The sequence below is a fragment of the Centruroides sculpturatus genome, unplaced genomic scaffold, assembly GCF_000671375.1.
Source record: "Centruroides sculpturatus isolate CEXI.00-Female unplaced genomic scaffold, Cexi_2.0 scaffold1673, whole genome shotgun sequence".
NCBI lineage: Eukaryota > Metazoa > Arthropoda > Arachnida > Scorpiones > Buthidae > Centruroides > Centruroides sculpturatus.
In genome coordinates this window covers 23,734-36,738 of record NW_019386135.1, presented here as the reverse complement: position 1 = coordinate 36,738, position 13,005 = coordinate 23,734, and the positions used below count along the sequence as shown (strand labels likewise).

At 26.4% G+C, this 13,005-nt stretch overlaps 1 protein-coding gene across 1 annotated transcript in view; it reads right to left on the bottom strand.

Moving 5' to 3' along the window:
• The window catches only part of LOC111613759 (chromodomain-helicase-DNA-binding protein 1-like), a 97,577-nt gene extending 84,841 nt beyond the window's left edge, over positions 1–12,736 (bottom strand). Inside the window, 6 exon segments of the mRNA XM_023355106.1 lie at positions 339–428; positions 3,884–4,100; positions 5,845–5,972; positions 6,369–6,550; positions 9,203–9,303; positions 12,518–12,736. Of these exon segments, the coding sequence (XP_023210874.1) occupies positions 339–428; positions 3,884–4,100; positions 5,845–5,972; positions 6,369–6,550; positions 9,203–9,251 (666 nt within the window). The 5' untranslated portion in view covers positions 9,252–9,303; positions 12,518–12,736.
• Between the last annotated feature and the right edge of the window lie 269 nt (positions 12,737–13,005).

The following is a 13,005-nucleotide window of genomic DNA, read 5'->3' as shown; positions in this document are numbered from 1 at the left end:
GTACATAAACAGTGTCGTAATTCGCCAAGTGCAAATCAGCAAATTCGTAAAATTTTTGTTTATTTTGAACAATCCGGATAATCGAAAATCCGGATAATGGAGGTCCGGATAATGGAGGTTCTACTGTATTTTAAAAATTCACAGCTTTTATAAATGCTATCTTCAAATCTATAATTTTGTTTATTTAAACATATACATTTTATCTTGAATTTAATATTCTAAAAAATATATCAATTCTCACATCCTTCATTAATTAACAACAAGGCACTTTAAAAATTTATTTCAACAAAAACTTTTTTGTAATTAGAAGAAATTTATAATAAAACAAAACTACATACTTTATCTTTTAATAATATTTCATATGTTGTAATTAATACATTAAACTTCAATCTTTTATTTCCAGGATGACACCATTCATACTGTCTAATCTAATAAAAAGTAAAGAATTATAAGATTAATTAAACATTTATATATCATTTGTAAATTTAAGTGGTATTAATGTCTAAATTATTTTACAATACTTTAAAATTAAGCTGTTCCAAATTTACACCATTGTATTCAAACTGAAACAAAGCTAGTAATATGATATAATTAAAATTCATCTAAATTTTTATAAAAATTCCAAACATTATTAAGATTTCAAAAATAATGCCAATTCACAAATACAGCTTGAATAATATGCATAATAAATGTTATATATCAACATTTATTTTTTATTAGGTCAATTTTTAACAATTCATATCAGCCAATATCATCAAATAATAAATAAATTATCAAATTTTAAATAAGAAAAATTAATTAAATTTTTATTATTTGTTTTTGTTATTTATTTAAACTTAAATTTCAAATCAGTATAATTTAATAATAATGAAATATTTAAATTTCTTAATTGTAAGTCATGTCGAAAACAATTAACAATGTGTTAACAACTCTGTTAAGAAGTTCCTGCATTAGAATACTTTCCCATGTAAAAAGTTTAATTTCAAAAGTCTTGATTTTTTCTCCACAAGAAATATGCAGATTTTTCCCATAACAAATATTCTCATTTCAGAAAGTTTTCCCACAAGTTCACTGAAATTCTTGTCCTGCATTAGAAAATGGACTCTTGAGATTCTCAACTCATCCTATTGAAAATTTTGTTATACTTATTGTGTAGAGAAAAGAAAAAAATTACATTTAAAAAATCACAAAATTTGTTGTGCAACTTTTCACTATTTTGAACACAGATTTTATAATTTTATTACATGGTTATCTGGCAATAATGCTTACAACAAACAGCAAATTTTGAAAAGCTCTATTGGCAAATGCCAAATCTGACAGAGGGCACTGTTTTTGAGCCAAGATGGCTGTCGAAACAGGTAAGGAACTGACCACGTGGTTGTTCAGTGCCTGAGCTGATTCAGTTTCTATCAGTGACGACTACTGCGAGGACCAAATGGAGAACAAATCATTGAATTTATGTCAAATTCTAGACTATATCGGCAACAGGAAACATTGTCTTGTAGAAGGTGAAGCTGTTTTGGATGCGGACACGTCGTATTTTGTGGATTAAACTCTAACAACAACACCGAAGTTCATGTTTGTTGCTTTAGTGTTGCAATCTCAGATATTGTCATTTTAATACATCTCAATTACAGGGAGAATGCACGTGCGAAGCGGGGCTGTATGGTTTTTGTAAACATGTGATAGCATGTTTATTACACGTTAACAGGTGAGAAGTATTTAAATATTTTAAGCAGTATACACAATGTTCCAATATAAAAACAAAGTTTTATTTATCATAATAGTTAAAATTAGTGCCAATCTGAAGGCTGCCTTGCTGAGTCATTCAGCACTTATACAACATAGGTCAGTCAAAAGTTTGTAGCACACATTATTTTGTGTGTGTGTGTGTGTGTGTGTGTGTGTACGTCTCATATATCCAAAACGGCTTCACCTTCTACAAGACAACGTTTCCTGTCACCGATATAGTCTAAAATTTGACACAAGTTCAATCGGTGACGACTACTGCGAGGACCAAATGTAGAACAAATCATTCTCCATTTGGTCCTCGCAGTAGTCGTCACCGATAGAAACTGAATCTGCTCAGATACTGAACAAACACGTGGTCAGTTCCTTACCTGTTTCAGCAGCCATCTTGGCTCAAAAACAGTGCTCTGTTGGATTTGGTGCTTGCCAATCAATTTGTGGGTAATACTGGTATTCAACAAACAAAACATATGCAGCACTTTAGCTCAGAGCTATAATGCAGTGCTGTAAAGTTGGCTAAATGTGTTCAGTTCCTTAACCAGCAGATGATGTAGTAGTGATTTAGAACTCAGATATCCAATGAGTGTTGATTATATGTTGTATATTTCTGTATGTATAATTCTCTTCTGTTCTTCCAAACACAGAATTATATTGATGATTTATTTGTCAAACTTTAAATTTAAATTCATGTTTTCACTCATTTTTAAGCATGACAGACATAACAAAAAATGTGCTATACTAAAGACTTGTTTAACCAGCAACTTCACTCAATGCTGCAGCATTGCTGTTTGCAGAATATGCCCACTCTTCAACAAATTTTATATAATATTTGTAGATCTGTAGTTTTATTTGTGGAAATCATAAACATATTTTTACATAATAAAACAGATAAAGCAGGCTAAATTACACAATATTTAAATAAATAAAGTGTATAAATAGATAATTAATTAATAAATAAGCCTAAATAGCTGTAATGTAGCAGAACATTGCAACATAAATATAGAAGTATTGAAAAAAGCTATATTTTCATTTCTGCCTAAGAAATTTTCTTAAATTGATCCCTTGAAAAAGTTCTTAACTAAGTTCTACTGTGTGTACACAAACACACTTAATAACAAATTATAATTAATCTTTTATAAAAAATATTTAGTAAAATAAGCATTTTGTTAAATTACCATAAACTTTCATGGAACTAAGCTAAATCATTCACTATATTGAATGATCACTACATCAAGAATTAACTGTATTATTTTATTTACAATAAATAAAGTTTATTAATTAAACTAGCTGCCAAAAATTTCACTAGTTTAACTAGTGAAATTTAAAATATTAATTTTTGATTGCCTGTTACTAGAACACTGAGTAATCATGATAGATAAAGAACAATATGATAAACTTTAATAGTTAAATTATATATACGAAGGCTATTTTTTAAAATAAGGTCCATTTATGAATGAGAGTGAGAATGACGCGCGATTGCAGCAGTGTGCATGAGCATCTGCTTTCAGCATGCTTTGTGCATGTTTAGATGCCATATGCAGCCGTATTGTCTGTCTATGTGCTAAACTGTAGAAGTTTATAATGTTTAAGAAAATTGAGTCGCCTGCCGACTGTAAGATACGATCTGTTATTCGATTTCAGCACGAAAGATCATGGTAACTGTCTTTTGGGGAAAGGGAACAGGAAAGGGACTTTCTTAGTGGATTTTATGTCAAGAGGCACAACACAACATTCAATTCTGATGCTTATTGTTATCTTGAGAAAACTCTGCCATGCCATACAAGACAAGCACCGTGGCCTAATGTCTTCTGATGGCAGATTTCTTTGAAGTCAAAATTTAAAAAATTTTTGAGCAGTATGACAAATGTTTGAACCAAAATGGAAATTATGTAGAAAAGTAGATAAAAGTATGTAGAATAAGGGAAAAAATCTATTTTAATGATATTTACAGTATTTTTCTTCTTATTAAAAAACAGACCTTATTTAAAAAATAGCCCTTGTATATTTCCACTAATTAAAAAACAAGTAGTACAATATAAGCAACCTTCTAGTAACATATTGAAAAATTTATTAATAAAAACACAATCCTTAAGATTTTACATAATATGTTTTAATTATAAAATGAATATATTACCAAATTCCTACTGCCAACATCACCAAGATACACAACAACATTCATTTCAGGAGCCCACTGACTAAATTCACGTTGCCAAGAAGCCATAGTTGACAATGGAACTACTAGTAGAAATGGTCCAAACAAACTATACTGATGAAATAAGTATGACAAAAAGCATATTGTCTGTATAGTTTTTCCTAATCCCATTTCATCAGCAAGAATAACACTATTTTCCCTATATAAATAATAAGACAAAGAATTAATAATTGTAAATAAATCATTTATGTCAATTTTAATTAAATTTAAAGAAAAAATTAAAATTTAATTTCAATATATATATTAGTGATGGGACAATTAATCGGAATTAGAAATATCTCGTTACAATTTCAGATTCTTAAAAATAATTCTTCCACATTTATAAGAAAATTAATTTTTATTTCAGTCAAAGATAAAAATTTTTTCAAATTATGATATTAACAATTAAATACAGTAGAGCGTCGATTATCCGAAAGAATTCCAGTCGACAAATTTAAATTTTTGCCAGTGCTGTGGTGCTGCAATCTTTGGCCATGTCTTGGGCTACTCAAATATTTTACATTTTTGATACTAAATTAACTTCTGAAGTATAATTTTTTATTGTTTTTATATTTTTCAATATATTTATTTTGTTTGTACAAAATAAAAAAATAATTTTTAACGATACAATAGTCTTCGTTAGGCTTAGCATCGACGAAAATTCAATGTGAAGTAACACGCAACGGAAAAAAATTTCAACATGGGATAGGTTAATATATTTTTTCGTACATAATCGGTTATCCGAAATATCAATTTTCCGAACAACCCCAGTCCCCAATTGATTCGGATAATCGACGCTCTACTGGATTAGTTTATTGGAAATTTTCATGTCGACAAAGGAGAGATTACACAATGCCCATACATGAGGTGACATCTGTTATGGTAGACAGTGAGAGACTGTACTCAGTTGGTACTAACTGTCCCTATTTTAAGGGAGATAGGGTGACTTTAGGGTTGCCACCAGGCCGCCATTGGACTGATTTAACTGGCAATCTGTATTCCGTATATGAAGTGTGCAATGCCATATGGCTTGCAATTAAATTCAACTTCAAAATACAGCCACTTACAAAGCCACTATTGCCACAATATTTTTTGCAGCAGAAAACATTGCATTTAGAATTAATTTCTCCAATAAAATGCATTTAGAAAAAAAAAGACATGGCATTGCACACTTCATATATATTAAAAGCAAAATGCTCTGTTACTGCTGAACACACAGAATGCAAATTTAAAAATTTCAAAACTATTTTTAAATGATTTTTAAAAACATTGTTTTAGTTCTCAATTAATTTGAATTTATTTTTAGTTGCAGATACAGTGTAAAGGCCAGAGTTTTAATTATTATTATTTTCAATAATTTTTATTTATTTACTTTTGCCTGCATTTTTTGAATATTTAATTACAATTTTTAAAATTAATTGAAACTCTTTTTTTCTTTTGCAATATAACTATAGAAATTGTTTGTGTTTTTCGCACAAAACAAAATCAAATTTAAATTTATTTTAATGTTTTAATAATTTCATTAAAAAGAAGGCAACTTTATGAAACAAAAATTAAATATTTTAAGTATAAGCAAGTTAACATTGTTTGAAATATCAGCTATCTAGTTTCAAATCAAGGCCAGCAGTCAGCAAAAATATTTAAGTGTTGGAAAAACAATTTAAAATTTAAACAAAATTATATTTTAATTAAAAAATGTTATATAAAATTATTTTTAATATTTAGAATGTTTACTTATAATGATAAAACAACTTTCTTCTTATAGTTTTGAAAGTTTTTGTTACAATTCACAGGTACTGTAATATATTAAATTTTCAAAATTTTGTGCAATTCTGAGTAAAAATACTTGTTTGTGTTAACTTTACTGCCATTATGTTTCTCTTCAACAAAAATGATATACTTACTTGCACCATGAATGAACAAGCCAATTCAAACCTTCCAATTGATAATCCCTGAGCTGTAAATCATCAGAATTTCCCATGTACTTTAACTGTTGTTTTAATGGAGTAAACTTTGGACGGGCTTTTAAAACCTACCATTAACACATTATTTTTATCATCAAATATAAAATAAAACAAATTATATTATTTTAATCAAGATAAATTTAAATAATTATTTATTCATTTAAATTTATAGTATAAATTTACAAGTTAATATATAAATTTATTTGTGAAATTTATATTTTTAACGTTTGCTTTTTGGCACTATTAACTAATTAAAAAAAACTGTATCTATAAAAATCTGGTTTAATGCATAATAATTTAAAATTATAAATTCTGAAATTAATTCTTTTATATAAAATATCAGAAAAATAAGTTTAATAAAACAAAAGTTAAAAAGCTTTCTAATTATGCACTACTAAAATCTTACAAAATATTTTCAAAACTTTATCAACAAAATGCTCGATATGATTTAAATTCAATCTTACCTTACAAACTTTGCTTGGTATTTTTTGTGATTTTTGTCGATTATTATATTCATCAATTTTTGATTGAAATTTTTGGCAAATTAAGTTACCATCTTCCCAAGTACATTCAGAATATGGTAATCCTTCCCATTTGCAGAAGTAATCTGTACTATTCACATCTCCATTCTTTGATGGTGCATGTGCTAAAAAAACAATAGAAACTAGTATTTATCTTTAATTAAAAAATAGTTAAGTACTAAATACAGTAGAGCGTCGTTTATCCGAAAGAATTTCAGTCAGCAAATTTAAATTTTCGCTAGTGCTGTGGCGCTGCAATCTTTGGCTATATCTTGGGCTACTCCAATATTTTTGTTGGTTTGTGTGTTTTAGGTGGAAGTACTGGCGCAACCACGAGAGTGTACTTAAGAATGCATCAGCAACGGAGAAAAATTTCAACATGGGATAGGCTAATATATTTTTTTGTACATAATCAGTTATCCGAACAACCCCAGTCCCCAAATGATTCGGATAAACGACGCTCTACTGTATATAACTGTCATGCAACTATATTTATGTTCTAAAATGAAATACTTCTTTAAATACATAATTCATTTCCACTAAATCCTATAAGAGCACTTACAGTACATATAAAAGCTATTCATTTCAAAAGCTAAATAATTGTTAATTATTCTTCACAGCATTTGACGCCATAATATAAACTAAAAGCACTGATGCTAAAAATAAAATTTCCAATGAGTTCAATAGATTATTTTTATTCATGAATTAAACGTTAGGACTCTAATACCTCCAGAAAAACATTTTATTCATAAATGTTAATTTGTTAGTAAAAAATGACCTGTTGGACTCCTTGAAAAATTGTTTTTTTTTTTTTACATCAGTACTTTTAATTATTAATTATATAATCATAATAATATTAAAAAAACTATAGGATTTTCCCTTAAAATATTCAACAAATAACTACTGAATAAATTAGCATCATTTACAAGAATTCCAATAATACTATATAGTGACAAGATTAAAATTCTCAACATTAATGTGAATAAAGCTGTATAAACAATAAATTTAATTTTATTTAAATTGATTTATTTTAATTATCTACAAATTTTAGTCATTTTTATTAAAGATATTTCTAAGTAATATGTTTTTAATAAATAACAGATCAATTTTTCATAGAATGTTCTTACCATCATTTCTGTTAAAATTAGGTTTTCAGCTGAATGTTATTAATGATGATAATTTATCTAATTATTCTTTGATTGTAATGAAATAATTTTTTAATTTCAAAATTTTCTATAAATATTGACATTTTTCTACCACTAAAAATGTGTATACAGGATTTCTATTCAAATTTTTGTTTTCCATTCCATGACTTTCTCTGACAAACTTTGTACAAATTCCCTAATCCTCACATCCCTTACAGCAGTGGTTCCCAACCTTTTTTCATTAGCGTACCCCGTGACATGTCATATCTCTAGATTGTACTCATTATTTAAGAAATTTAGTGAGTACTCGTATTGTTAATTTTACATATTGTAACTTTAAATTAAAGAAAAAAAACCTAAAAGAAAAAATGTATAATAAAGTTGTGATTGCTGCAAGGAACATATTTTACCTAATAATTTTTTAATACTATTAGTTTGTGATACATAATATATTATTTTNACTTTTCCTTTGTTTAAGGGTATTTGGGCAGTTTATTCTCTGTTGTATTCTCAAGTAAACAATACATACAAGTACAGTACAGTATTTTCTGAGGAAACATTCATACTTATTTTTTTAACCCCATTCCCGATAACCCGGCATTTTCACAAACTCGGCCACCCTTTGGTCCACATTAGGCCGAGTTTTTGAGACTCTACTGTATTATTATTATTTTTCTTGCTTTGAAATTAAACTTGAAAAAATAATTTTTTGTCAAGTAAAAATAATAATGAAAGGAAATGTAAAATTATCAAAATCTTTTGTATCTAGTCACATAATTTTATTTAAATATCTTAAAATTTAGCTCTATCTTATGCAAATAATAAACATTTACTTTATGTCATTTGAAGTATTTCATATAACATGTGAAAACTTATTACTTCTTTGAATTATTATATAAAATTTAAAAGTATTTACAGTTTGTCCTAAGTTTTAAACTAGTCTATATGAATTTTAAACAAATATAAATTCAATTTTAACATTAATATCATCTTTGTATTTCCATAAAAACCTCATATAGATTAAGAGAATGAAATTATTTAGATTTTCATGTGAATCAGACAGTAAATTAATAATATAATATTCTTACATAACATCACACAACACCCAATGTTCAACAAAATTTTAATTTACATTAAGAATTGTTATAAATAATTAACAGAGAACATAAAAATGATTATTTTCTACATAAGCTTTTGCATGTTGATATGAATTCTAAACATCTAATATAAAATAACTCATTAAAAATAAAAAAAAATTCTTTTGTTATGCAATCAAAATAATTAAAATAAAAAATAAAAAATAATTTTAATTTAAATGTTATTATTTATCATTTTTGTACTTTTTAAAGTTTTGGAGAAAATTTGGATCCTGAAAATATTCTGCACAGCAAGAAGTAATGTGGCACAGAATTGCACACATTACTTCTTGCTGCTTGCAGATTGACAATACTTGGTCAAGCATATTATCAGAAAAAAACTCAACAAGGCAGCAAAAAATGTAAATTCCCTGACTTTCATGACTTTTTCCTAACAATGAATATCTCTGATTTTTCCTGACTTTCCAGATGCGTAGGAACCCTGTGTATAAAATCAAAATAATGTGCAAAATAATAATAAATGACTATTTCTCACCAATAATTCGTTCAACTCTCATATGTTGCTGCCTCAATTCAACTGCCATTTCTTGTTGACATTCAAAATATTCAATGTCTTCTGGAGTTGCTGTTTCTTTCCTGTCAAATATTGAAAATATTTTGATATCAAACTATTTATTAAAATAAACATTTTATTCAAATATATACATAATAGCTGAATAATTTCAATAATTATTTTTCTTGCTTTGTTCATCGATATTACTAAAGCCTTTGATTCTATAAACGTACCCTCTTTGGTTAACAAATTAAAAATATTTGGGGCAGGGACCAAATTTGCAACTACAATTAAGTATCTTTTTTCCTCATATAAAATCAACATTGTATATGGAAATCAGCGATACCCTGAAATTACTATAAATTGAGGAATTTTACAAGGTGAGCCATTGTCTCCCTATCTATTTAACTTTTATATTAATGAAATAGATAGGCTATTCTTAAATGATTCAGAAGGCATTTATATATATGGAAGAACATTTCACTACATTCTATACGTCGATGATTTGGTTTTATTGGCCCCAACAAAAGTTACCTTACAACATAAGCTTAATAAAATTAACGACTATCTGAAATCAATTTATTTAGCGATCAATATTGATAAATCAAAAATAATAATTTTCAGAAACAATATTAAACTGGAAAATCAAGAGAAATCCTTTTATATAAATGATCAACCGTTAGAATTGGGCAATAATATAAAATACTTAGGTATAACTTTCAATTGGAATGGGAAATTCCAAATGCATATGAAATACCTTAATAAAGAAAATGAATCAATTAATAAATAATACTCTCTATCTAGGTGCTAGTTTAAAAACTTCAAATTTAAATCTTCATATGAGAATGTTTAATTCAATAATAATGTCGACTATTCTATTAAACTATTTAAACTCGAACGTACTATACCTGGCTATGCTATACGCTCAGAAACAAACAGATGTCAACTTTTCCCCTTCTTTATGAAAAGATTATAAGATTTTATTACCATTTAATACATTCAAACGATGATAATATAATGTTTTTACTTCATATAATGAAAAATCAAATGGAAAATGAGAGTATCAATAAAACAACTTGGATCTACAAATTCAATAAAGTATTACAATCATTGAGTGTATCTACTACCTTATTTGACAACTCGTTTGACAATTGGAAAAATGCCTACACTATGATAATGGAGTCAGCGATTTCGCATTCGATAATTAGCGATCAAAACGCTTTACTTAACTCAACATATCATCCTTGGTACTTGCATATCTTAAGTTTTCCCACTCAATCAAACATTATTACAATGAATACAACTTTAAATATTAAACGTATCTTACTACAATTGAGACTAAATCATGTTATTGGTGTAATTCCAACAACTTTTCTGCATTTCATTTAATTAGAGACTGTACTGCGTTGAAAAATATCATCAAAAACTTCAAACTCTAAGAATATTTTTTTCAAATAATGAATTTGATTATAGATTTAAATTGGGCAATTTAACGAAAATAAATATGTATAAAATTGTTAATTTCTTTAACCAAATTATTAATGATTTGAATGCTCAATATAGAAAATAACTAGATGTTCAATTAATTAATTTTTATTTCTTATATAAATAATCAAATTAATTATATTTACTTATGATTGTATTACTTATACCTTAATCATTACCCCCTGTAACAAGGATTCCTTAATATGAATAAAGAATTTATTATTACAGTAGTCTCAAAAACTCGGCACTCGATAACCCGGCAGTCCAAATAACTCGGCCACACCCTGGCAAGGCAAAAAAATCCTTAGTTAATTAATTTCATTATAGACAGCTTTATGCCTCATAAAGTATTTTTCTGAGGTCTGTCTTATCAGGTAAATTACTGTACACAGTGTATTCATTAATTTTCATTTTCATGTAGTAAAGGCTCTATGCCTTCATAAAGGATGTACTTTTCCTTTGTTTAAGGGTATTTGGGCAGTTTATTCTCTGTTGTATTCTCAAGTAAACAATACATACAAGTACAGTACAGTATTTTCTGAGGAAACATTCATACTTATTTTTTTAACCCCATTCCCGATAACCCGGCATTTTCACAAACTCGGCCACCCTTTGGTCCACATTAGGCCGAGTTTTTGAGACTCTACTGTATTATTATTATTTTTCTTGCTTTGAAATTAAACTTGAAAAAATAATTTTTTGTCAAGTAAAAATAATAATGAAAGGAAATGTAAAATTATCAAAATCTTTTGTATCTAGTCACATAATTTTATTTAAATATCTTAAAATTTAGCTCTATCTTATGCAAATAATAAACATTTACTTTATGTCATTTGAAGTATTTCATATAACATGTGAAAACTTATTACTTCTTTGAATTATTATATAAAATTTAAAAGTATTTACAGTTTGTCCTAAGTTTTAAACTAGTCTATATGAATTTTAAACAAATATAAATTCAATTTTAACATTAATATCATCTTTGTATTTCCATAAAAACCTCATATAGATTAAGAGAATGAAATTATTTAGATTTTCATGTGAATCAGACAGTAAATTAATAATATAATATTCTTACATAACATCACACAACACCCAATGTTCAACAAAATTTTAATTTACATTAAGAATTGTTATAAATAATTAACAGAGAACATAAAAATGATTATTTTCTACATAAGCTTTTGCATGTTGATATGAATTCTAAACATCTAATATAAAATAACTCATTAAGTCATTTTATATTAGTTTTGAGGTGAATAAAGTTGATGATAAAAAAAATTCTAATAAATATTCATTTTTCAAATTTAATTATTGCAAAGAATAGTTATTTAAAAATATAATAAATTATTTTATGATTTATTTCAAATGTAATCCAATCATAAAAAATTCCAATTATTTTTTTCAGCAATAACCAACTTAAAAAAAGTTTAATATAATGAAAAAAATTCAATTACTCTAATGATGATGATAATTGATATACTATATATACTAGAAACTATTCATTCTTCTATAATTACAGCTATTGTAGCATTTCATAAATGTAAGTTTTATCTAAATTGATAACTGAATACTACAATATGAATTTTACATCATACACCAAACAACAGATATCAGTATTTCTAAAACAATGCAATTATAAATCAAAAATATATAATAATTTTCCTGTTATTTATTACATTAAGAAATAAAAATTATACATTACATTTACTAAAAGTTTATAATTGCAACCATAATAATATAGTTATGTTTAAAATAGTTATATTTTAATATACAATATGCATATATAAAATGCACAAATGAAAAACTTACCAAAATTTAATTTCGTCTTCTCTTTTTAAATAATTTTCTAATTTTTTTAAACCTTTAACTTTCTGTTCCCTAAGAGTATTTTCAGACTCCCAAGTATTATGTAAATGTGACCATTCTTTCCATTTTATTAAGAACTGTTCTTCTTTTTCAACAGCATCATCATTATTTGGATCACCAAAATCTTTAACTGCATATACTGTAGTAGAAGCACCAGTAGCTATAGATTTTATAAACCAAAATCAAAAAATTTTAAGAATATATAGAAATTATAAAAATTTACTTAAGAATTTTTGTCAATAATGATTTTAACTATCATAATTAATTCACATCATCTGATATTTGCATTTATTATTTGTATAAAATATAATGCATATTTTTAATATTGTGCACCAAAAAAGTAAAAATTCCAAGATGTATGAATATCTTGAACTTTGTATTTAAATTGTTTCATTCTATAATGTTAATCAATAAATCTTCTCTTGCATCAA